Source organism: Aulonocara sp. 'chitande type north' Nkhata Bay, linkage group LG7 (genome assembly GCF_057382095.1).
Source record: "Aulonocara sp. 'chitande type north' Nkhata Bay isolate Kocher_YH1m ecotype deep benthic linkage group LG7, A_spYH_male_GT1.1, whole genome shotgun sequence".
Classification (NCBI taxonomy): Eukaryota; Metazoa; Chordata; class Actinopteri; order Cichliformes; family Cichlidae; genus Aulonocara; species Aulonocara sp. 'chitande type north' Nkhata Bay.
This window is the reverse complement of record NC_141350.1, coordinates 18,989,877-19,017,644: the sequence shown is the minus strand read 5'-3', so window position 1 is coordinate 19,017,644 and position 27,768 is coordinate 18,989,877. Positions and strand designations below refer to the sequence as shown.

General features: G+C 39.6%; 1 protein-coding gene and 1 non-coding gene across 6 annotated transcripts in view; both read right to left on the bottom strand.

The window, feature by feature from the left end:
* srpk2 (SRSF protein kinase 2) overlaps positions 1-26,084 on the bottom strand; it is a 74,441-nt gene extending 48,357 nt beyond the window's left edge. For all 5 annotated transcript variants that reach the window (XM_086299247.1, XM_086299248.1, XM_086299245.1 and 2 more), the window contains exons 1-3: positions 26,006-26,084; positions 24,858-25,035; positions 24,581-24,647 (exon numbers count right to left, since the gene is read on the bottom strand). In XM_086299247.1, the coding sequence (XP_086155373.1) occupies positions 24,581-24,647; positions 24,858-24,873 (83 nt within the window). In that variant the 5' untranslated portion in view covers positions 24,874-25,035; positions 26,006-26,084. The remainder of the gene's footprint in view (positions 1-24,580; positions 24,648-24,857; positions 25,036-26,005) is intronic.
* A 188-nt stretch (positions 26,085-26,272) lies between these two features.
* Positions 26,273-26,346, bottom strand: trnat-agu (transfer RNA threonine (anticodon AGU)). The gene has a single exon. It is a non-coding gene; the product is annotated as a tRNA-Thr (tRNA).
* Positions 26,347-27,768: the final 1,422 nt, after the last annotated feature.

The following is a 27,768-nucleotide window of genomic DNA, read 5'->3' as shown; positions in this document are numbered from 1 at the left end:
TGGCTGCTTTGACGTTACAGAATGTAATTAACTCTGCACCAGCCTGATGTCATAACTTCTTTTGTATGGCAATTCCATCAGGCTACTGCACAAACACATCTAGTTACTAAATGTATGGCTCTATGGGTAGCAGCTGGTTGGAAGTCGCCAGTTTTGTTCAGACCACATTAGCTACAATTATCAGATAGATGGCCATAAAGTTATCTATATTCATGGTTCCCACAGGACGAACTGCACTGAAAACTGACAGCTGATTTCTCTGAACTTCAGTATGTACCCTCAGCCCCGGCTGAAAATGAACTGGAATCACTTTGGTCATCACTTTGTTTTTGGACACTAACAGGGGTGATTTTACCGAAAGCTTAATTTGGAGTGAACAAAACGAAACATCTACTAAATGATGAATAACAACAAAACATGATCGTGCCATCACAGTACCATTCCACAAACATCGTTACAACCAAACGATCTGTGACTGATTTTATAGATGCTGCAATAAATGTGTTTTCTTAGTAAGCGGTCGAAACATCTGAGAGCCATCAGATGTATGAGAAAAAGAGGCCGAAAGAAAACCAGGAACACAATGATCCTCTTTCTCTCCCATCTCCATACAGTTCCACTTTCCCACATAAAAGGACTACATTAGGCACACATGTCTCAGAGCCAAACTATTGTCCTCATTCTCTGTGGATGTGGGCCAATGGGGGGTAAAGAACACTCTCAGACTCAGCGCATCCAGACAGCAGGAAGAATATTGAGCCGATATGAGAGAGCGCACTCAACTTTTTATTCACTTCTTTTCAATAACCATTTTTGTTTTTGTTTTTATGGTCACAGGAGGTGGGGGAGGGTAGCCGATGCCCACAGCAGAACAAAGGTGTAAGAGTATGACAAATAGGTTTACATACAGTGCACATATTTACCCACTCTGCCCACTATTGTTAGGTTATGCAAAGGAATGACTGTGAGAGGAAACCAAAGCAAAAGATTTAAGCAGGGATCACAATATCAGAGCGAATGAAAGGGTAATCATTTCCAACTATTGTACGGCTAAAATATTTATTAATGCCAACAAATATTGGCTTATGTCACAGTCAATCTGAAAAATCTTACAGGCAAAAACTTTAAAGTATAAGCAAAGGCTCAGCTTCAATGTGTAGATTTGAAGATGAAGGTGAGAATTTTTCAGTTTTCCCATAATTCTTATTATAGACCTGATGGTAAAGCTTGGAGTATAAAATACAGCATCCTAAATGATTCTAGGTAAATGTTTAAAAAACAAAGAAAAACATTAAAAATGTAAAAAACTTTTGTAGGTTTCAGCTTCAGTGACAAGATCAGTGTCCTTTTCTTGTTTTTCTTTCAGGTGCAGAGCTTTGAAGTTACAGGCTGATCATACAAAACAGGCAAATTGGAGATGGCAATATAGTGACTTGTATTTTTATAACTTTTAAGGGATACATACAACAGACTAATTTTTTTAAAAATGAATAATGATCTGTTAGTACCTACATTTTAAATGTTATATATGAACTGTGTCATTAATCCATTTTAAGCAGGGTTCCTTTAGTGACCAGACCCCACCGATCCTTTAATGACTAAGTACTAAACAGTCCCTATTTTGTATCATGTGGTTATTTTCCTTTCATACATGTCTTTCTGAGCTGTACACATTTCCACAGTGGGGTCAGACCACAGAGAAATTCATGGGTGCCATCACTTCTAAATCCTCCTAAATTTGATGGGTCCATTGGTACAATCCTGATGTCACCTCTTCATTGAAATAAGTCTTATGTAAGGCATGTATACCTTATTCAAGTAAATCACACATTAACACCTGAGTACACACCTACACACACACACACACACACACACACACACACACACACAGTAGTATTTCACTCAGGGCATCAATCTGCACACTTAAAGTCTGATTCTTGTTCTATTTTCAAAAGAAGAAGGAGCAAAAGAAGAATAAGAAAGAGGGAGAGGGAGGGAGATGATGACTCTCATGAGCAGATATATTTTAGGAGCTGGTATTGAGGTTGCTGGGAGCTATCTTTAAGCGGCCTACTTCTACTCACTGCTTGGTGAATACTGGGGAGAGAAAAGGGGTTTATATAGGCAACACACACTCAGACGTAGACACACACTGGTCTTTTTGCAAATTGCTTCTGGACATACAGTATGCTAAAACAGAGGAATACAGACAGAAGTCAGAGCAATCATATACACAATAAGCATATTCATACACAATGTGCACCATACGTGCGTGGTGGGGGTATGTGTGTGCATGCTAATGCAGGCGAGTGATATGCTGTTACTTTAACAGTGACTGTGCTTTTTGTGTCAGCAGGCTTGTTTGTGTCTGCAGAAACACCGCCCCCAAGTGGAATCACACACACAATCACACACACAAAACAACCTGTCCATGAGTGTGACAGTATGGATGTTTAGACCAGCTTGCAAACTCTAAAGAAAACGTCCAAGTGCCAGAAACTGCAGTTCGTCTAATGACCACCTGAGGCTGACTCCAAAAGAAAGCCAGTACACACATATTTAAAAAACAGTTTGATCTAAAAGAAAATGAAAATGGCAAAATATTATTTTTCCACATATGGCAACTCGGTATAAGCTTATTCGTAGTATAATGTATTGTGTTTTGTTGCGTATCTGAAATTTTCAGAACTAAATTAAAAACCGTGTACATATAATTGATTTATTTTTATTACCAATAACACAGAATAACAAGCTAGTTCTGCTTTGAAACAGAGCTATGCAGATTACTTTGAAAATTGTGTTTGTGCAAATGAATAAAATACAAAGTAGCCAATTTTACTGAGCTGTAAAACATAGCTAGAGCTCAAAGTAGAGCTCAATAGCTTGAAAGAAACAGTAAGCCTATCCCAGCTCAGTTTGGCGTCGCGACACATATTCATCCTTTCATTCTTCAATTGTATAACTTGTAGTAATGCATGACTAAATAAAGATTCAAATGTTAAACTTCCGTCACCTCCATATTTGGATTCATTTGTTTTTCTTTTGTTGGAGACACAGCATAAGAGCTGCGTGTAACTCTGTAGCTGCAGTTCTGTAACCCCAGTGTTTGCTGAAAACTTAGCACTCTGTCCTCTTGTCCAAATATAGTAACTCCTGCTTCCGAAAAACTGAAACCATGGAGGCTGAAATGCTAACACTGTGGCTTCAAGCTTTGCCCAAAGCCAATGGGTGACGTCACAATGGCTATGTCGAATTTTTTATATGCAGTCTATGGTTTGGACCAGTTGGAGCCTCCGATCCGCAGTTGTGCAGACTGCCATATGGATCAGACTCAAACTGCAACACGTGTCAAAAATAAATACAGGAGCGTTGAGCTTCACATTTCCTGCTGCCTAAAGAACTAGATCACAAGTAATTTACAATGATGGGTGAAACACACAAACTGTAAAGTTTCTTTTTTTTTCCTTCCATTGTTTTTTTTTTTTTTTTTTGGTAACAGAAAATGACTCATATCTGCAGACCTGACAATGACATCAAAGGTAACTCTAGCTCAAACAACCCTGAGATTCTGGGTTGAATCACCTTTTTTATTTTTAAATAAGCAGTGTAGGACATAAATGACTCAAACATCAAACCAAGTGATATGAATTCATATCATTTGAATAACCTTAGACTTATGTGATCATTTAAAAAAAAGCTGTAAATTAACAATGCAGAACTCTGCTTATTGTTTAAATGAACTTTAAGATACTTAAATAAGCAAGTCAGGTGAAAGAAATATTGGAAGGGTAAAATGAGGTCTAGCGTGGTAATCACAAACGTTATACAGCAGGCCTGGCAAAATCGCTAGCCCGACGTCCCGGAGCTAGCGATATCTCCGGTCGGGCGACCAAAATCTATCTCAGCCCCACCCGTCGGACTATCATATAGCCTGACCGGCTATCGCTAGCAATTTTGCGAGCCCTGTACAGTAAAGACTATTTTCACAAATGAGAGTCCAGCTCACTCAGAAAAGCAGAGCACAAGTTGACCTATTAATACAGGCGATGGCTCTTTGTTACTTAAATTGAAGCCTGACTGATACAGTGTTTAAGAGCAATACCAACGCCAATATTTGGTCAGTGAAAATCTCATATATCGGCTGATGTCTTATCTTTTTTTCTTTCAGACACACACAACTAGGGCTGCCACGATTAGTCGACTAGTCACGATTACGTCGACTATCAAAATCGTCGACGACTGATTTAATAGTCGACGCGTCATTTGAAGCTTTGTAAGATCCCAAAAGCAGGAATAAGTAGCAGGATTTAAGAGTGTAATAACGGACTGAAACAGAAGATGGCAGCACTGCATGTACAAGGATGCCAGCTGCCGTTAAACCCCGAAGAAGAAGAAACTGTGTCCCAGAATTCATAGCGCGGCCCAGCGCAGTTGTCAACAATGGCGGCAGCTAGTTAGTTTTAATATTACTCTTATTATTCTTTCTGGGTCACAAAATAAACGTTTAACATATTTTCAGGCGAGAATGTAGCTGTGTAAACCTCAAATATCTGCTCAGTTTATCAAGACACCACATATTTTCAAAAGCACTCCAGCGTTTTCGGAGGCGTCTGTTACCCACTAGCTCGATAGCTAGCCGGGGGCCATGAGAGCACCGGACTCCCGGCAGATCGTTTTCAAACCCAACGCCCTACTCAGGTTAAACATATACAAGTCACTTAGATAACTTAAAAATGTTATTGTTTGGCTTTTTTCAGTATTTTATTTGTTCCTGAGTAAATCGGCTGAGTTTATTAAACTCCACCGAAACAATCTGCACATTTAATTAGAATTCAATTAACTATCATCTTGTCTTTATTTTTAGTTAGCACAGACCTTAAACACTTAAAGCTGTAAGCTAATGATAGTTATATAAGAGCAGATGCTGCTGGTGCAATAAGCTGTACTTTTACGTTCAATGGATGATGATCTGATTAGTCGACTAATCGCAAAAATAATCGGTGACTAGTCGACTATCAAAATAATCGTTTGTGGCAGCCCTACACACAACATAAATAGATTTCTATAACTTTTGTTATGCATAGATAATATGGATATGCAGTTGCCAAATAATCTTGTTTTACTGTCACGTCATGGTAGGGCTGCTCGATTATGGCAAAAATGATAATCACGATTATTTTCACTGAAATTGAGATCTCGATTATTTGACGATATTTATTTAACCCTTTAAGACCTACTATAGAACCAAGTCCGCCAGACCTTATATTATTTTTTTACATGTTGTAGTGCCATTTGTGGGAGCATTTCAAGTTGCTAAATAACTGTTATAGCCCATATTTTAATAATATGTATGCATTAAGTCCATAGTAACTACATTAATTGCAAAAAAGTGCAATAAACTACAAAACAATTGAAAATCGTTTTTGTTTTGTTTTTTTACATATATTTCTACTTGGAGAAATTTAAGAGGTTTATCCCTCAAAACTTTAAATACAAAAAAGTTGCAAAAAATAGTTTACAAGAACAGGAAATTTATTTTGGGTGTCTTCATAGTTTTATTTTGGAGATACACCAATTTTTATATACTGCAGGAAAAACAAAAAAAAAACAATCCTATGATGCAAATTTGCAAAGAAAACAGCATGTGCATCAAAATAAACGATTTCCAGCAGTGCAATTCGAGTTCTAAGCATCCCAGAAACTATTCAGAAAAGTCAAACATGACCAGTATAGGCTTTTAAGGCCTACAAGTTAAAAAAAACTACATTTCCGTGAAAATGACGTCACTTCCGGTTTCGGCCAGGAAATGGCGGACATGCGACAGTTCGCGCTGACGTCTGTTTCACTGTGGGAAGTGTTACGAACAGCTGATCGGATCGGCGTGTTTCTGGAATATTATGTTTTTGTTCCTGCTAGTGCGTTTTATGCAATTTTTGCAAAGCTTTATGTGGAAGGAAACCGTGACCGAGGACAAGCTGATGGCATAAGATGTAAGTACAACTCCTCCGGTTTCATATGCAAAACAAATTATTGCGCTAGCTTACGCGGTTCCGGTTCTACAGGGATTTAAAAAATAGTTACACAAAACGGAGCGTGCTGCTCTGACCGGCTTTAAAGGGTTAACAATGACTTTAAAAAATAATATAAAATAGTGTGCAACACCACTGAAGTTTTTTTTTTTTTTTTTTTACCTCTCTTTTCAACCAACAGCAGTCACTCTCCTCTCCAAATAACATCTGCTTAGCTTTCCGAGCTTCCCTCGGGTCCTCTTAATCAGCGGTCTCCAACCTTTTTTGTGCCACGGACCGGTTTATGCACGACAATATTTTCACGGACCGGCCTTTAAGGTGTCGGATAAATGAGGGAGGGGCTAATAATCGGCTCAGTCATTTTTGATGATCGTTGAAAGCCCAGATCGTAATCGTGATTAAAATTCGATTAATTGAGCAGCCCTACGTCATGGCATTTCTCCCATCTCTTCTTGACTTTTTGAATTTTCAATTATCAGCTATTATATATGCAGATACTGATATCTCACTACATTAGTTGGGCTCTAATTCAAATAATAATCAATATAAACATACTCAATTGGCATCACCAAGTTCAAAAAGTCTTTTTAAGGGTTGCCTGGATCATGTATTCACATATAAGATATGTACTGTTTAAATGGCACAGCAAGCAGTGTCAACAACAGCATGCACATCACAAATGCAGTAGAATTATTTTAAAACTAAGCCCTGTTCCGAGACATTTGGACTCCTCATGGGTTTGGATCTTGCCTTGAACCTCCCCCCCCACCCCTATTTTTCTTCCTACTCATCTCCCATCATGTTTTTTCCAGTGAAGTGAAAAAAAGTGTACAGCTCCTTCCCACTACATGCACACAAACACAGAGAGCAGCACGCTGGTCAGGGCAGAATGCTTGCAATTCCTCCAAACATACAAAGGTAAGCAACTTGCACTTTCTGTGCCTCATTACCCGGAGAAAATCCAAACACTAGACTGATCTACCTGCTCCTGTACGTTTGGGAATCTGTACTTGCAATTTGTAAGTTATATGGTCATAAATCCCTTAACAGCGCCATGTTGTGGGAACAAAACTTAAAACATTCATTTTTTTTTGGTATGAAAGGTTGAAGGTAGAGCTGGGCGATATGAGATTTTTTTCATATCACGATATGTTTTTTTCATTTCAGGCGATAACGATATCTATCACGATATAAGCCAAATAACTATATTTGTAAGATTTAAATGTGCCGTTGCTCACAAGTAAAATGTGAAATAATCAGCAGCTTGTTTTTATTTAAATATTTATTTCCCATAATAAGTTCAACAGGGTAGATGTACTTAAGGAACATGAGACTTTTTCAGATAAATAAAGGCAAATATTGCAAACTACACAAAAGGCAGCCACTAAAGCGTTTAAGTTTCAAAATAGAACAAACGAAACAGACTAAATTGTCAATTCCACTTAGAAACAAAATATTAATTCTAAAAATAAATCTTAGTTTGTTTTACAGAAGAACAGACAAAACTGACTAACTTTTGTCAATATCAAATAAACTGAGAACTAAAAGGAAATTCTCAATCTCTCCTTGTTGTATAGCTGAGCTTTTCAAACAGTTTTAACAGTTACTTTAGTCTGACAGAAGCCGAATGACGAATTAGCGCTTCCAGTCAGAGACTGAGGCTACGTCCACACGTACACGGGTATTTTTGAAAACGGAGATTTTCCGTTTTCGTTTTAAAAAATAATCCCGTCCACACATAAAGGCAGAAATGAAGGAAAACGCTGCTATGAACATGCCAAAGCAGCAGGTGGCGCTAGATTCCTAACCGTGCAGAAATGTTGGCCAATCAGAAGTCTAGAAGCCTCGGTGGGAAAAAGTAAACAAAGCTGGGGCATAGAAGCAGAACCGAGTCGTATGTGTGGAGGGACAGTAACTGTGTGTATATGTAAGCATTTAAACACTGCAGAGAGTAGAATTAACAGTATTGTAGAAATTCATTTCACCGAAACAATAACGTGGCGCACAGTGTGACGCATGCACCAGTTTATTGTATTTCCAGACTTGCTTTCGGCACAATTTACAGTGCACGCTACTCTGTTTTTTGTCAGACTTGAAATAGCCGAAATACCTTCACACTACGGAACTTCTATGGCTCTTCCGTTCGACAATCTCTCCGCCATTGGAACCATCATCTGTTTTCTCTTCGGTCACGCTCGGTTGATTTTTCTAGTCGGCACACTCATTTCCTCCATTACCCGCTGGCTGCTTCCCAAACAAACACACGTGTGGCTTGGCACTTGTGCTGTACATAACAAGTCACGCGACGTGATGCTGCGGCTGTGATTGGTTCGGCTCTGCGCTACTTAATTTGGATTGGCTGACCTTTTTTTTTTTTTTTAAGAGGACAAGAGCGGCGAAGTCTATCGCGATAGTTTAATTTCTCTATCGAGTAAAAGTTATATCGCGATACATATCGTTATCGTTCTATCGCCCAGCTCTAGTTGAAGGTTAGGCTGATGGTTAGGGCTGAGTGTGTTAATGTAATGGTTCGAATAAGGACCAGGAAACCAATGTAAGTGTGAAGGGATGAAAACAAATCACAAAAAAACCCCACGGCTCTGTTTGGTTTTCTTAGAGCTTATTAACTAAGTGGTGCCTGTTTATTTAATGAGTGAGCAACCTGTGACCTGTCTTCCTGACCTCATCTGCCTCACCAGATGGAAATTTAAATAGATTGTATCACATGTGGGGTTGGGTAACACTTAACACCAGCCTAACCCACAAAATGGCTAACTTCATGTTTTTTAATGCCCTTTTACCACGCTAATTACGGAAAGGACAAGGACTTTAAATAACAACACTTATTGAAACAAAGATGCCAGCGTGATCAGTGTACTGCTGCTGCTGCTGAAGGAGAGAACTAACTGGTAAATTTAAGGGGCCCCTTTAAAAAAAAACAAAAAAAACCCTGAACATTTTTAGTGGTTTTAAGGGTTGAAAGACACTTTATGAATCACACATTCCTCTTGTCCACAAATAAATACTGCATGTTCCACATTTGGTGAGATAAACAAAAGATAAATGCTGTTCAGTGATTTACAGTGTGGCAAAAAACAGGAGAGGTGGTAGTAGTGTCTACAAAGAATCCATTTACCAAAGACCAAAAACTCAAACATGGATGCCCTCTACTGGACATAACTAGGATTGCAATACTGAGAAGAAAACCTGCCGACAATACACTTTTCACTTGATAGCAGGAACTCGTGATGGGATACAAGGAACCAGGGAGAAATAAAAGCAACACTTTGGGAGGTGATGGAAGGATACACAGCCTGTATTGTTAGAAGGCAAGGGGAATAGAAGAAACCAGCTTGGCCTGCGTTTCTAACTGCACAGCGTTGTTATAACAACCATGCACTAGAGAGTGGATGTGGCCACTACTGAGCGTTATGTCAACACAGTGATTAGGATATTTCCCCTTTGTTTATTGATTATTGAAATGGTTATTGCCATGATGTCACTGAAACTGTCAGCGAATAGTGGACAAATGTCTTTGTCAGAAAAAATGTGCCTCACATGACCTATGCAAGGAATTGGAATAATTTAAGAGAGATATGACTTCTGTTTAAACTCAGCCATGTGCAAAATTGACCATGACGCTTCCTGTCATTAGTTACGTTTTACTGGCAAGAAGACAAAACCGTTTAACAGATAACTGGCAGCTCTAAGTTACAAGAAGGAACACACTACCAGAAAAAAAAACATTATCCTTTTCACACAATAGCAGCCATGCAACAGTAATAAATAAGATATTAAAAAATATGAGATTTATGACACAAACTTGCTTAAAAAATGTTAGAGCAACCTGAACAATAACCAACCTACAATAAAATGAGAAATTAAGCAAGAGGAATATAGCTAAATCAGAATTAAATAGAAAAAATTGCTACAAAATATAATAAATCATAAATTAATAACAATTTAAGAGGTTATAATATAGTAATTCAAAAATCCCATATATGCTGCTTTCCACACAGACAGAAATACAACATTTAATACATTTGTGCTCGGGAGCAATTCCGATCTATAGGAATATAACCAGAATACAACCAGCTCGCAAACAGTTGAGTCGCCCAAAGTTGTGTTCATTGACAAAGGCCGAGTCAGACTAATGGGAACATGCTGGCAGTCTGTCTGCATTTGTAAATTAGAGAACAAATAAGTTATTTGCAAACCTTTGACAATCTCTCTGATGATTGCAGTCAGTCCAAGTCAGACTGCAACTGTTTGCACAAAGGTTGCTTCTTATCAGCCGAACCATGCAATTGGCTTGCGATCAAAGGTGACCGCGAGTGTGCATCACCCCAAGCTCTAGGCAGCCATTCAGTCACCACGAGTTACAATCGGTAGCAGAATGTGAAAAGGTAAGTGTGTCCAGTCTTGGAAGGTTTTTCCAGTTAAGCCAGTTAAATCATGTTTACATCAGATGGTGGTGCATGAGATGAGCCCTCTTGTTCATAGTATTGCACGAGTATTTTAATTTATTTAATAAAATCTGAACATTTGATGCCCATGTTTCAATACAATAACATCACACAAAATATCACAATACTAAGCTGTGTCTATTCTTTCCTCCACCCCTGCTAAATAGGCTCTTTCAGCTGTACTCGCAGATATACATAAAAAAACTGTAGTTTAAATTTCTTACAGTGGAGTGAAGGATAAGCTACACTGCCTCCCACCTATTTATTCAAGACAACACTGCTAAATACAAGCTATACACTACTATACAGATGCTTATGAAGGTTTTTTGGTGACACACTAAATTAGGACACCAGACTGCTCAGTATGGCCAATTATTCAGTGTTTACAATAGCAACAGAAGTCTTGATCGAAACCCGCTGATGCACAGACTGTGAAGGACACACAAATACACATGAGTATACACACATTCTCCAGAGATGTGGGTTAGTATGCTGAGGCGATACCGGGGCAAACAAATAACCTTGTGGCTAGACTGCAAACACAAACAGCGAGTGCACTAGACACAAGCAATTGAATAGCATAGAAATGAGTATTGATTCTGCTCCCTTCTACATACATGCTACATATTATCTGTAATTATATATCAGGGAATAGAAAAACATTTTATATGTTGTGCTCTCAACCGCATTGTCAGTACGAGCAGCATCTTGGTATCTCATCATCATCGCTTTTGCAGTTTCTTTTAACTGAAGCTGTATCACATTTTCCATGAGGCTTTGGGTTGGCCGTTTCCTATTTTTAAAAAGGGGGCAATTACTTTAAATCACTGTGTGGTTTATGTTGTGCAAAAGCTATCAAGCAAGCACTAAGAAGCGATAGGAGGAGCCAGACTATTCTTTAAAAAAAGGGGGTTGGGCATTAGTTGATCTGCTGTATCTAGAACCACAGGGTTTAACAGACGGCATCAACAACAGTTTGCAAAAAACGGTGCGAGACAGCGAAATTCAGGGTTGTGATTTCTGCTGGGGATACTTACTACTACTTACTCGCCAAAATATTCTGCAATTATTCTGCAACCTTTTTTTACTCTAAGATGTCTTTAAGTAACCCATCTAACTAATCAAGTCCAGAGATTTCTTTTTTGTTTTTTAAAATACTGACAAAAATGTTTACGCACTCATCAAAGTTGCCTCCAACTGTAACCTCGTACCTTCTGTAATTAAGCTAGCGGAAGGGTTATTTGCAGGGGTGTTTTTTGCGCTGGGTTTTGATTTCCAGGCCAAATACTGCCTGGCCTGTGTGCTTTTTGAGAGTTGTTGGGGCCTGGCTGTATACAAACTACATACAGGGGAGGGGGGCATTCTAAAAAAATTTTTTTATTTATAGTTCCTAAATTGCTACCAGCATGAGAGAGAATAAAAAGCTACACAAAGTCATTAGAATACAATTCCGATACATTTTCATGGCTAACCATGTCAAAACACGGCTCTGAGAAATTAACTATGCCTTGAGAGGCTGTAGAGTGCACAGTATGCAGAACCTGCATTTTAATTTAGCTTGTGAGGAGAAACACCCAAATGGCAGCATATGTTACACTTTTTAAAAAGGGGAAATAAAGCTGTGAACCAGATCAGGTTCTGTCTTCACAAGTCTTATTTTTCATCTAATCTCTAATGAGGTATGTATTTCTCAGACAGACTACACTGAGAAACATCACTTTCAGATGTATCTGCATGCAAAAAAAAGGACTAAAACAATAATAATCGTAACTTTTTGAGGAAGAAAGAATTTCTGCTATTCATAAGAAGCAGCTCCTCCTTTCCAGTTAGCCAGGAGGTGGCAGTGGAGAGTGACTCTATGCTGTTTCCAACCTCTCCAACTGTGATAAGCTGCTGCCCTCACAGAATTACATGCGCTATTAATGACTTCAGTCTTTACGTGATGACCCACTGGCGAGGAACTGCGGTGCTGGACCACGCTTTGTGAGCATTAGACGAGAGGCTCAAATCCTTGCCTCTGAGCAAATCCTATTTGGACCACACACACTAAAGTTGAGAATCCCTCCTTTTAATTCGCTCTTGTTCTTCTCTCCTTATTCAGCCTGATCGACTCGGTAGATTTACTCGGATCTTGTGCTTTCCTGGCTAATGCTCCCGGAAAGCAGGAGGAAAATCTTTAAAGAGCTCAAACTCCCACCAGCCAGAAAAACAAAATTCACCCTTTATTCCCCCTGCAGCAAACCACTAGATGAGATGCAGTTCATATAATTACAACCGATTGCAGCAGTGGTCAACTCACAAGTGTTGCCTTGCTGTCACAATTTAAAAAAGCAACAACCCCCCCCTCCAAAAAAAACCCTTTAACATAGGGGAGGATCAGAGGCATCGAAACCCAACACACTTTGTCCACTAATAGCAGTTGAAAAGGTGAGTTGAAAGAGCGAGCTGCTTTGCAGGAGTTCCTACTCCAACGCCTACTTCTACATTCAATTATTCTGTCAGTCAGCAATAACAGAACCACTGTGGCCACCGGGGAGAAAATGGTTTCCATTCACACACACACACTACAGAGGAAAGAACCAATATCATATTACAATTCAGTATGTAACAATGAATGACCCGTTGAGACGGCATAGCCAGTCTCTTAGACAGCACAACGCCGAGCAGCACATGACAAGAAATGCGTTTGCATTTTCTACATGACATTCACGTGTTGCCTTATCTTGACCCCAAAACAGATACTGTATATTTAAAAATGGACCTCTTCCAATTTTTAAGTAGTGTGTCAAAGTCTCGAGTCAGCTCCCCCCAAACGTCTTTTTCTTTTTTTTCATTAAGCCTTTGTTAAGGTCTTTCAAAGTTGTACTTTTGACCCCTGCAATAGTAGATGGTGGATTTGAACCCAGAACCTTCTTGCTGTGAGGCAACAGTGCTGACCGCCTGATTTTGATTTTTAAACAGTCAGTAGCAACAGGTCTGATGGAGTGATGAATCCAGATTTGAAATTTATGGTTCAAATCGTCAATATGTATGGAAAAAGGCAGAAGCATCACTAAAACATGGCGGAGACTCTGTCATGGTGTGAACTGCATTTCTGCCAGTGATGCAGTGCCATCGGGAAAGTGTCTGATTAGCAAAGGGTTCATTCTTCAGAAGCCTGGAGAATTATTCCTGAGCTCATTTCTTTCAAGAAATTACAAGTAAACTTTCCTAATAGAGCTCAGGCTGTGTTGAAGAATAAAGGCTTTGACTGTGACTTTCCAGTCAAAGTTCCTTTTCCTAGCAAAATATAAAGACATTAAAAAGAAATTATAGAGAAAGAAATTATAGAGGGATGACTCAAGGCTTTTCCTTCCTAAGAGCTGTATAGCTAGATGGGCCTGGCCATGATGGACAGTAGGTAATTAATTCTGCTTTAAAAAGAAAAAAAAAGGTAATAACACATTTTAATCTTTTGGCGTAGACTCTGGTTTATACATTCGCCTAACAAAAAGATGCCCGGTTCTCCCAGAAGGAGGCACAAATCTGTTGGGTGTTGCACCAGGAAGGGCATCCAGCACAAACACCTGCCAAATCAACTATGGACTGCTATCTACTTTGGATCCCTTGGGAGTAAGAGAGCAGCTGAAACTAACTTATACAACGTTGACTCTGGAGAAACAGCACAAATAATACATAAATACAGTATTAATGGAGACAGCCTGTATGTAAATGAAGATACTGGGCTTTCCAGTCTGTGTCTACATTGACCTGTGTGCTGTCTCCCATGTGGCCAGCACAGCAGCTTTTACTAAAACCCTCATTTCCTGCCTGCAGCCACCCTGTGGCATCCTCTAATTCCCCCTCTCACTTCCCTTACTCACTTTCTCCATCCTGGGCTTTTCTGTTGCTACTGGTGGACCAGACACAAGCTCTCCTTTTCACCCTCGCGGTCCCTTTCCCTCCTCGCTTACGCTCTCCCATTATTTTTTTGCTCCACCTCTCTAGCTTTCTGCATGGTTCTCAGCATTTCTTTCTCTCCCTGTTTCTACATGCAGCTCACATGCTCAGCTCTCAGCTCCAGTCGCCCAGGCAGGCCAGAGTATTGATGAAGCTGAGCTGTACAAATCTGCCTCCCAGAAGACTGCTCTCTCTCACACATCTATACAACACATTACATACAGGTCATCAACCCACAACTGCTTCCTAACCTAGAATAATTGGACAGCTCTGAGACACATAGCCACTGGGGTTCATCTACAGAGGAATGGTCTCCTGGCATCCCCAGAAAATCAATTAGGTTTATTAACAGGTAGAAAGTCCACTCCATAACTCTTGCTTATTACTTGTAGTATAAATATTGTTTATTATGATAGCAGGCTGATCTTAAATAAGACAAACGGATAATAAATATAAAAATATCTCATATATCAACATTATGGGAAGAAACAAATCATCTGTTGATATTTTTGAACCTCTAAGCTTTCAACATTAAAAGGCTGAATATACACCAAAATAAAATATCATCTGAATCAGTGTTATCCACTATGTTGATTTCTATTATACTATATAGTGTTTACCCACAGACGTGGCTTCTGAGTTTGAAAAGTTAACCTGATGCAGTGCATTAAACTTGTTTTCTGTTCCACAGTGGTTTAAAGTCCTTTTTCCAGATGAAAATACATTTTGTATTGCATTTGGAGATCAAAGTTCTAGAGTCTGAAGGAAGAATGGAGAGGCTCAGAGTCCAGGGTGTTTGAAGTTCAGTGTGAGTTTGACACAGGTTGTGATGATTTGGGGTCCTCTGCTGCTGGCAGTGATGGTCGCTTCACTGTCTAAAGTCATTGCAGCTGTCAACTGGGAGATTTGAGAGCACTTCACGCTTCCATCTGCTGACAAGCTTTATGGAGATGCCGATTTTCTTTTCCCGCAGGACTTAGCACCTGCATACAGTGCCAAAAATACAACCAAATGGTTTGCTGACCATGTTATTACTTGTTGATTAGCCACCCGACACCACTGAGCTGAACCCCACTGAGAATCTGTAAAGTATTGTCAAGAGGAAGATGGGAAACATCCAACCCAAAAATACAGACAAGCTGAATAGTGCTATCAGACTACCCTGGGCTTCAGTAACACCACAAGCAGATCGCCTCCACTCCACACTGACGCAGTAATTTGTGGAAACATGCCAACTAAGTGTAACTGAATCTAATTTTTAGAACATGTATTAGAAATCCATTTTTGATCTAAGGAAACATTCTTGTAATTCGAGATGCTGGATTTCTGATTTTCATGAGCTATGAGCCATAATCATCAAAATTAGAATAAAAAAGATTTTCACTTTAAGTGTAATGAATAGATTATATGAAAGTTTATCTTTTTGCATTAAACAATAAAACACACACACACCTTTCAATATATTCTTTTTTTTCCCCAAGATTCACTGGTATGGCAAATATCCAAGAAAACCAGAATAACAGCAGCCTGACATTGGTGAACTTTAATACAAGAACCAGGGTGTGCACTATTAGGCTAGTGGTTAGTCATCTCCTTTCACGCTTGCTATCTAACAATGGGAAAATATTTAAAAAAAAAATATTTGAAATAGAAATGAATGTGCATGTTCAATATGATAAATGGACTGGTTCATATATAGTGCCTTTCTACTCTATTTGAGCACTCAAAGCACATTATACTACATGCCTCCTTCATCCATTTGCATGTGCACTTTTTTATGCCTAAGTGCTTTCTATCTCACACACATTCATACTCCAATGGATGCACAGGAGAGGAACTTGGGGTTCGGCATCTTGCCTGACCGTGCTAAATCATAACTGAGGTCATGCTTCTTCAGGGATGGTTGCAAATTTAAGTTTATGTGCACTTTCTTGGCATGCAAACTGGAGCAGCCAGGGATCAAACCAACAACCTTCGGATTAGTAGATGACCTGCTCTACTTCCTGAACTACAGCCACCCATTATGTAAATAATGGTTATTTTTTCATACTTCCATGTTATAACACTGAAATGTAACCTTTCTGTATGCATTACATACTGTATTTGAGTAAACTCCAAGTTCATCTTGTGTCCTTAGACCAGAGAATAAACACTGTACATCCCAATAAGAATATTAGCATTTAGATTCCCTATTGCCAGTCTGTAAAAACAAAAAAAAGTTATGACTACTGAATGCTATTATACTGGAGTCACTTTTCACAGTCAACAACCTGTAAGCCTTGGTATGCTAATCCAGCTCCACTTAATGAAAGAGGTGATTCACAATGAGCCCAAGCAGCTGAAACTTGCAAAGGCTCGGTCATCCTCTAACAAGCTTACTGGCAATTTTTTTCTATTCTTGGACCTTTATGATGTCATAAAAACGGGGCAGAGTGGCAGTCAATCAGAAGAAAGTTGGTTTAAAGGGAGATGATCTTTATTTATCTTATCTCGGTGAAGCCCCTGAGTTTATCCTGTCTTAAACAAGCTCATTTTGCTGATAACATGCAAAGTCAGTCTATAGAGTCAGTGAGAAAATGCATGCAGCCAGATCGATTTTAATCCAGGCAACTTTAAGCCACAGGATACAGTGAAACTGGTGAGTAACAAATGGCAGGCCCAGGGTAAATCAACATGACATCATTATTCAGCAGTCACCAGTTAGGCATCGACTCTGCACAGCCTTTCTTCCAAACAACTCTCAGCCGATGGTGTTTATTTTAGGCAATGGTCTAGACTTAATAACACAGAGAGAGTTGAACTGAGTAAGCAGGTATAAGTTAAAAAGATTTAAAACAACTACACTAATATTTATTGAGCGATGGTAAATTAGTGTCAGATATTTTCATACTAAATTCTCCAGGTAGCTTGGAAGCAACATCTCAAATTTTAATTGCTCCTGTTGCTTACTTGTGAAGATTTGATATTGGGATTTGTCACCTTTTTTCAACAGCAAATTAGGTGTTCAAAGCTAAACTGCGATTTTCAACCGTATGAACAGTGTCACTAAACCCTGCTATAAATGTTGCCGTGAGATGGAATCAGTCTACAATCAGTCTAATATCTGTCTGCAATTGAATTGGGCCAAGTTGGCAATTGCATCCAATCTGTCTCTGATAATACAGGAAACAACTGCAGCAAATCATTCAAAATCCCATATCTGTTGCACTCTACATAGACAGAAATGTACATTTCACTTTTACATTTGTGATGAGGAAGCTTCCTGCTCCAAAGGAACACAACCACAGTGCAACCAGCTGAGTTGTGCTCAATGGCAACGATTAATTCAGACTGATAGCAACACATTGACAGTCTGGCTGCATTTATAAATTAGAAGGCAGTTATTTGCAAACCTTTAACTAACTCTCTGAGAGTGATTGCAGTGCACATCAGACTGTAACTGTTGCAAAAAGGTTGCCTTATATCAGGCAACCTGCACAATCCCCTTGCAATCAAGAGTAGTTATGAATGTGCAAACACCCTCAAATTCTAGGCAACCATTTAATCACCGCAAGGTGCAATCGGTCACAGAACGGGAAAAAATTCTATACAATCACCAGGCAGCCACCGACGTTTTTGTTGATGCAAGGAGGTCGCTTGTCTGTTTTTACTTTTGTGACTGAGCCATTACTTTGACTGAATTAGGAGGCAGTTTGTCAAGCTAAGTGTGTTTTTTTCCAGCTGAGCAGCTTTAATTTCATTTTTCTCGTCTAACCTTATCACAGGATGGAGGAGCATGTTCATAGTATACCCTGAGCACACATTTATTTAATAAAAGATCAACATTTGGTGTCCATCTATCAATACAATACTGCAACACAAAATAGCACGCTATTATCCTGTACTATGCACTCGTATTTGTTTCCCCCACTCCTAGTTATAATGGCTTTATAACGACAATAATGGGTTTATACTTTAAGAAACTGTGAATTGATTAGACATATATTACAAGCACTTGACAGATTAATCAATAGTAAGAGTACCAGATCTGCTATAAGAACTTTTTTCTTTTTTAAAGTTATACTGCTCCACAATCTGGTAATCTAGACCCTGCACACAAAAAAGTCCTGCATCTTTGTTCTCTGACCTGGGCCTGATTTGGGTGAGAAAAAGTCAAATTAGTGAACAAAGTCAATACAAGAAAACTTTCAAGACTCCACTATCCATCTTTCTCACACACAGAAAACCAGTAGTCCAATCAGTCAGGCTAAAAGAAAGGAAAAACTGCTGATCAAAGAAAACAGTAAGATCGGGTTACTCTGTTCATTTGATAACCTGAACCTCAAAGGGCCACAAAAGCAAAATCCAGATGATAAAAACTTGAACTTAGTGTGAACTTTCTTTAGTCTGCAACCAATATGAAAGTATATCCACCTACAGACGTCTCACATTTTCACACACACATGCACACACACACACACACACACGTAGTCAATACTGTGTTGCGTTAATGGATAAATCCAATAAATAATAGCACTGTGTTCGCATTGGCCAGGCAGGCCTGGTACATGACAAGTGATAAAAGCTTGGAAAAGACTTTGAAGGCCAGAGTTGTAGCTGCAAGGCCAATACATCGGTTTCTTTGCTCCACAAATACGCTGCGCCGAGCAATTCACTCAAACATGTGACTGAGCCAGTTCTTGTGTTGATGGTCTTTAAACATCAAAGCAACACTGAGCATGTGGTTTCTCACACATCATGGTTTTGTGTGAAAAAAATATGCACATATTTGTTTCTGAGTCAATGAGAAGACAAAAGTCTCAAATGCATTGCTGAATTGCAACATTCCTCCTGTCAGTATCTGATCAACAGTGAAAGACAAACAGCGAGATGGACATCGTCCATTAAAAGACCATAATGAAGTGCAGTAAATAAAGTCTTTAAACAGATAGTTTATACTGCCTTAAAGTTAAATGCATGTATTTTCCTTCCGCTGTATATGTTTTTCAAATAAATAAGACTTCCACTGTAAGGCTACACTTAACACAAACAAATTGACATGTATTGGTAATCCTGACCTAGTTCACCTAGTTGAGACTGATAGCAAACGAGAGTTGCACCAACGACAACATACAGCTGAAGCTAAGATCTTTTGCAGGTATTTGATCACAAACATCTTTAAGACCAACATTAATTTATTTAAGAAGACTGACAATGATTCTACTACTTATTTCAGTCTGCATATTATAAGGCTAAGATACAGAAAGGGTCGACTTTGCATCTGATTTGCCAGCGATTATGACTGCCAAAAATAATAAATAAATAAAGACGGCTAACTCATACTGCCCCACAGACTGTGATAGTAAAAAAAAAGGTTAAGCCTTGCCTTATAACTGATAACTGATCTGTGGAAAGTGCAAAAAACACTCCTGTGCATCAAGTGAAACACACAAAGAAAATGCATGAATACATCTCATAATCTCATAATAAAGGCTGTAAAACGTTGCAGTGCAGCCGTTAAGGGACCCTACAAATACTTATGTCAATAATAATAAATAATAATAATTAACACTCTTTTGATTATAAGTATATTTGTCCCTTTTTACTCTTTTTACCACCAGAGAGGGAGACACACGGCCCCTCATCTCACTAGCAGCTGAAGAAGTTGGCGTTAACAACACTAATAGCAGTGACCCTGTAGCCACACCAGCTGTCTGTTATCATTAAGGTAGCAGCTAGCAGCTATGGCTAATAATAAAATGATAAGGTTAATGTGGGAGATAAGCAGTAAATGTTATCAGTCTTGCTCATTCGCAATGTTAACAGGCAGTGTTAAACGGACAGAGAGACAGACAACTTAACAGGATAACCCAGACATCTATTTCTTGAAAGTGTCATGTTTCTCTTAAGGACACAGACTGATACAGAGAAAACCCCACCAGCGGCTAGACGGAAACAGTAGTAGTCTATCCAAGCTGCCATAGGCTGAGAGGCGGAGTACACCCTGGACAGGTCACCCCTCTGTCACAAAAATAAGACAGAGAGGATTCACACTCATATTCACACCTGTTGGCAATTAAGAATCACCAATTAACCTAACTCTATGTCTTTGGACTGTGAGAGGAAGCCAGAGTATCCGGGGAGAACATGCAAGCTCCACACAGAAAGGCCAGATGGCAGATTTAAACATCAGGGCCTTCTTGCTGTAAGGTAACAGTGTTAAACACCATGCTGCCCTGATTGTGGATCACTGTGCTGAATACTTGGTCTCAGTTTCAAATTTGGTACAACCATAAACACCTCGTAACCTCACCGCTGGGTCCTTTTTATACAAACCTTCCTGTCCTTGCTTATGTTTCCACTTGAATTAGTTCAAACAAAGGACGCTGTATCTGCTTAAATTTCAAAGACATCAAAGTCAAGTGACAACGCACTGCTTACATAAAAGTAGCACAAATGAAATTTTACTATTTATCTACGTTATTAAGGCTCAAGATAAAAGGTGTGTTTGTGAGTGTATGTGAGTTGTTGTGGTTTCTAAACAGAAAAGCCCATCTCAAACGGCAGAAGACAGAAGATGGGAATGGATGTGGATAAAAGTCCATGAAAACGCCATTTAAACAGGAGTGTAAATCTACCAAAGAGAAACCGAGAGAGAGACTGTGATTGTGCTTGAGAGTCTGTGTATGAGCTTACTTTGATTCAACTGTGACCCTGACCTGAATAAGCATCTCATTACAGGGATGGATAAATGGTTGTATGAATAAATGGATGGATGCATGTGTGACCTATTTTTTTAAAAACACCACGTGAGAGAAAGAGCACAAGATCAAGAGACACAGACAGTGAGATAAAGACATAACTGCTTCTGACAGACGTCAGGGATCAAACAGTTTACATTTATATATTTTAATTTCACTCTGACACTTTGTTTGCTGACTCACTTTAATACCTTCTAATATTTCCTTGTTTTATTTCGCTTTCAAATATTTTCCTTTAGCAAAATCTGTTCTCATTTTATTAATAATTATGGTAATCTTGCTCTTTTTATTAACATTTGTACTTAATTAGCTCAATTTTTTTTAACAGAGCTCCTTCTTTCGTTTAGTTTTTATTTTATAAAACAATTTAGCTCTTATTTAAGAGACAGAAGCTTGTCAGTCAAGATAGGAAATTGCTCATCTACCTCTGCTCCAGTACCCTATTACATCCACACAGGCTCCACTATGGGACCTCTCTTATTTACACATGCTTTCCCTCGGCTCGATTTTTAAAAAAAATAAGATTGCATCTTGCTGTTATGCAGATGACACACAACCTTACCTACTCGTTTCACAAAGAATGGTTGGTTGAAGAACCTGTTCAGCTGTGTGGAGAACATCAGATCCTAGATGCCAATGAATATCATTCAGATGAATGATAAGAAAAGTGAAGTGATCATTTTTGGACCAGCTTAGTTTCCAGTATCAGCTCTACTCTTGGTCTTCTGTGTGCTAATTTTCAAAATCAGCTTACAGATCTACGTGTTTTATTGACAGTTTATTGAATTTTAATAAACAAGAGAAAAAAGGCTGTGAAAGGCAGCTTTTACCATCTTAGATATATTGCAAAAGTAAAGTCATTGTTATCCCCAGTAGACCTCAGCACAATAATCCATGCATTTATTATTTCTCGACTGGACAACTATAATGCAGAACATCTTTTCTGGCTCGCTGATTACTAGTGAAAAAAAGAGGTGTTTCTACATTTTTACTCTTTGTTTTTTAAGCCATTAATGGGTTAGCCCCACATTACATTTCTGATCTGCTTATAACACATTCTGCCTCCAGACTTTGGAATAATATCCCATTTCAAATCATATCTATAATAATCTGAATTTAAAGACTCATGGTTTTTTAATCCTTGCTTTTAGTTCGTTCAAAGTTTTTTTTAAATGGTGTGTAAAGTCCATGTTTATTTTATTCCTATGTTTATCCTTGCCATGTAATTCCCAGTGTTTATTTCCCTATTGACTCTTTGTTCCTCTAATATATTCCTGTATAGTGCAATCTGATGATATCAAATGCAAAGCACTTTGTGCCATTTCCTGTTATTTAGGCTGTTGTGCTCATACATTTTTTTTCTTTTTTGGCTGTTGTACTAAAGGAATGTGCTGCTCTACACCATCATCAAGCTGCAGTGTATACTGTCAAAACTGTTCTATATTTTATAAAGCTTGTTATCAATCATTCACCCTGATAGAGAATATAAACTGTGGAACTGATGACCTGTATGATAAACTACATTAGTGAAAATAATTTCACCATGTCAGCTTTTTTTGAAATCAGAAATGATCAGAAATGCAAAAACCTACTGTAAGCATGTAAAAATACATGCTTTTCACACTTTTACAACTAAAGTTTAATAAAGAAGCGCTGGCAGTAAATCAGTCAATAATAGCACGCCAGATTCAGGAACTGGCACCTGCGTAATCTGATATGTAACCATAAACTGAAGCACAGATGTGCCAAAACATGTTTGAGGCACACTTAACACTTCACACAGTGTGATCAAAAATTAACCACATTTAATCAAGCGTCAGGGTTTCTTGATCGCCAAGTATTGAAAGTATTACATAACTGCAGCATCTCTAAAGGGATATTCTACAGGTCAGAGTGCAAAGGAACTCAGCTAAATTCTTTTTTTAAAATAAATAGTTTGTTTATATATTGTGTTTCTTCCAGATATCAATGCCATAAAAGTGTAGTTCGTTTAGAAATTCATTTAGAAACATAAAAGTAACTAATTTAGAAATTTATATCACATAATGAAGGTATTTTTGAGGGGAACGCATTACATTAAAACAAACAACTGCTGTCACATCTGTTAGTGAGCTGATAATAGCCAAATATTTTTTAATAACTAATGCATTGTCTGAGCAGTTTATTGAGCAAATATTTTGTTGTTGCAGTATCTCAATGTTGTAATATACTGCTTTTATGTTCTTATATTTGGGGGGGGGGGGGGGGGGGGGGGATCTACTGAATTTTGAGGAATATTATTGTTGATTAGCCTCCAAAGAAAAATGCTAGCTACAATGCTAGCTACAGAGTGGAGGGGTTCTTTTCAGGGTTTTTTTGTTGGTTTTTGTTGTTGTTGTTGTTGTGTGTGTGTGTGTGTATGGATTGGGGGGGGGGGGGTAGTTTAGGTCCTTTCACCATTGCAGCATTTAAAGGGCTAAAGGCGAGCCAGCATCCATTACAGGACACCTGTAGGGCCATTGCATGAGTCATGTTTTATTTACAAGACAATTATGGAGTCTGTTCTCTATTTTCTTGGAACATCTGCCTTTATAAACGTCTATTTTTGCGCACATCTGGTTTCACTATGACTGTCCAGGTGTTTGGGACATTCCAGCACATTCCAGCCACCAGCAGCCACCCTGGGGTGTCTGCACCGTTGGTATCACCTAATTGATGCCTTCTTCGGCTGCTGGTGACGTCGCTCCAATAGCGTAACGCCATGAAGAAAGCCCCCCACTCTCTCCACTCCAATTCACATGCACTTTACGCAGCCACTGCGCTGCTGGCACGCCAGCCTCGGTTGCAACTACTCACGCCGGCAAAATCACGCCGAACTGCGCGTGCACCCATACCGTAAAGCTGCCTGGCAAAACCAGGAAACAACGCACCGGGAGAGCCAAGAAAAGTTACATAACACCATGCCAGAGACTCCCCACACGGGTTAGGCGATGTAAGTGGGCGTTTACTCCGTGCCAGTCTGGTGCTGCCATCGCTAAAAAATAAAACGGAATTGAGCCGTGACATCTGTCAATCCTCGCTTTGAAACCCTAGTTTTAAAAAAATCTACCAAGAAACCATCTGTGCTGGAAGCTCAGGCATGCAAAATAAACTACACGAGTATGTGCAGGCTGTAAGCGGTGCAGGACCCAGTCGTTTTGGGGGAATCAGGTGGAGACCCGGGGACCACACCGTCCACATATAATGTAAGTGGTAACTCGAAACACTCCACGGGACCCCGCCTGTAGATGAAAATACCAGCCCGTGCCATATGTCCACGGTCATACCGCCGACGCACCGGCAGCAGCGCTTGTGTCACACAGAGAGGGACCCGCTGTCAGTAAACAAACACTTCACGTCCACACTTCCCCGCTGCCGCCCCGCTTACCTGCGATGGTGACCCGCTTTATCCTTCTTCCCCTTCGGCCTCCTCTTTCTAGCCTGGATGGCCATCACTGCCGGTCCGAGGTTACATTCATTCACAGGCACAGACGAGTCCGGGGAAGGGTGTAGGAGGAAAGGTGGCGGTGGGGGAGAGAGAACAATCACACATCATCAACGAGGCTGGATGGCGTTTAGCATACCCTCAAGGGCTACGTACACCCATAACTTCCGCCACCAGGAGTGGGTTAGCGTAGCTAAGTTGGAGGATGAGTTATACGCACCTTTCCTGGAGCTCATGTTTCCTCCTCTTCCCTCAGCAGGAGCGGGCAGCACGGCGGCAGCAGCAGCAGCCAGGTCCCCCTGAGTGTCTCAGAATCACTCTCTCACTCACACTAACCCCTCTGCCGATCGATGACATGCACGCCCTCTGTCGTTTCAAACAGGGGTCTGCAAGCAGACCTACGCGGACCAGCGACACACAAAATACTCTGGGTGTAACAGCATCTTATTTTGGAGTTGTTTTTTTTCCCTCAGGAACAGAAAAATAAATAAATAAATGCAGTTTAAAATGGAAAATATATTTATTAGAACCGTATAAGCTTTTGTGTAATACACACTGGTAGTGATGGTGTTCATTCAGGGAATAATGTTAAATGATTGGAATGAGGAGCTGAACCGAACTGCTGGTAGTTCATAAAAATACAGCATATAAGCAGACATCTCATTTGAAAAAAAAAACCTTCATAATGTACTTGCTATGTTATTGCGTGTTCACATGCTAGTACGAGGTGTCGGCTGTATTTGTGTATGATTGTTGTTACAGTCTATGTTCTCCTCTTGGCCAGATCACTCTTTGAAGAAGAGATTGATTCTTTTATTAACCAAGGATTTAAATCCTTGGTTTTTAACCAAGGATTTAAATCCTTGGTTAAAAAAGGACGGATTCCAACCCACTTTAATGGATCCCAACCCAGGTAAAGTGGGTTGTAATCCATGTTAATCCATGATGCGACTGGTGACGGTGGACACCATGAACTCACTGTTATGTTCAGGGAATCAGTTTGAGATTATTTCAGCCAGGTCCATCCCTTTATGAGGGATCAAGTCGGGAACAATATTCAAGTATGCTGACATTACAGTAAAGCATGGTTGGTACGAAGTGGCCCAAAGTGCTCTAGGAAAATATCCCCTACTGTTACACCATCACCATCAACCTGAGCCATAACATTTTGTCAGTCTCCTGTCGCTCAATCACAGTGAGCTTATGGGAATTTTAGCCTCAGTTTCCTACACTCCGCTGACAGGAGTGGCACCGGTAGTGATCTTCAGCTGGTGTAGCTCATCTGCTTCAAGGTTCAACATGTTGTGTGTTCAGAGATACTCTTCTGCATGTCTTGATTGTAGTGAGTAGTAAATTACTCTTGCCTACCTATCAGCTCAAAGCAGTTGGCCATTCTCCTTTGACCTCTGACATCAACAGTCACTGGATATTTCTTCTTTTTATGGACCTACAGATGATTTGTGGGAATGTTAATATTTTCCAAAATCAGCTATAATCACATGATTTGGTATTCTGGTGAATTAAACTGTTTCATAAGCTCTCCATGCTCCCTGACATCAGCTCTCTGTGTTTGTTAACAAAGAGGTGCTTTAATGACACGACTGCAGCATGAAGCTTTCTCCTGGCGCGCCGAAAAGGCACCGCTGGGATTCGAACCCAGGATCTCCTGTTTACTAGACAGGCGCTTTAACCAACTAAGCCACGGCGCCGTTGTGCAACGTGTCATAGGCGCAATGGCGCAACGATCAATGTAGGCAATATTGCCGAAGAAAATAGAGTTCAATTTAAAACTGGCTGTGCCATAAAATAATACACAGCCAGAGCTGTAAAAAACACAGAGGTTATAACTAAAATGCATGTAAGAGCCGTTAAATTTACATTTTACACATTAGTACAGGACTCGGTGCTAAAGGCGTACTAAGCATACAGTGGACCACCTTTACAGGCTACACAACAAACCGAAGGACAAACTAGCCACTTCAAGCCACACCATGCATCATACAGTGATACACTCATACATGGATAGTGCACTGTAGCCACAGCAGTAAACGTGCAAAAACACATATCTTACAGCAGGAAACAGAGACACTTTCTCTCGTGGATTGATGAACTCACCAAACACCGGGGCCGTTGACCGTTGTGAGCGCAGAATGTGCTCATCACTACTTCCGGTAGGGTCATGCTTAAAATTCTGATTAGTGGGCACAGTGATCTTCTTGGACAGTTCTGGACCCCCAAAGGCCGTCCATAACGCCCACCACTAAATTGTGATGCTTGATGATGATGTTCAGCTGATACTAAGAGGCCCAAAGTGTGGCAAGAGAATATGACACACCATAACACAACCAGCAGCAGCCTTAACTGCCGATACAAGACACGATGGCTCCTTGCTTTCATGTTGTTCTGACCCTAACCATCTGAATGTGACAGCAGAAATGGGGACTCGTCAGACAAAGCAACATTTTTCCAATCTTCTGGCTCATTTTGTCGAGCTCATGTAAAAAAAAAAAAGTGTAACCCCCCCCCCCCCCCCAAAAAAAAACAAACAAACAAACAAACAAACAAAAAACCACTACATTTTGGGAAATATTTGTGGGTGTTTTCTTGTTTGTTTGTTTTTGTGCTATTATATCAAAAGAAGTCTTTAAAGTCAAAACCAGGATAATAGTTTAAAATGCCACCCAATGTGACATTTATTAATCAGATTCAATCGGAATACTTAATTAATCCCAGAAAAAGTAATTATATTGAACATAAAAACCCCCAAAACAAACAAACAAACAAACAAAACACTAAATTTTTGGAAATGTTTGTGGGTGTTTTCTTGTTTGTTTGTTTGTTTTTGTACTATTTGAACACTAAAGTGGCCCTTCAGTGAGATGACAGTGCCAGCAGTGGCCCACAACTCATTTAAATTGGAGACCCCTGCTATAGACGAATGTGTGGAAAAATCCTAGTTGGTCAGCTTCAGCTTCTGAAATACTCAGAGCCTTCTGAAACACAAGTCCTTCTGCCGTGAACAACTATGAGAAGTTCAAAGTCACTTAAATCACCTTTCTTTCCAATTCTGATGCTTCAACTTCAACAGGATGTCTTTAACGCGTCTAAATACACTGAGTTGTTATCATGTA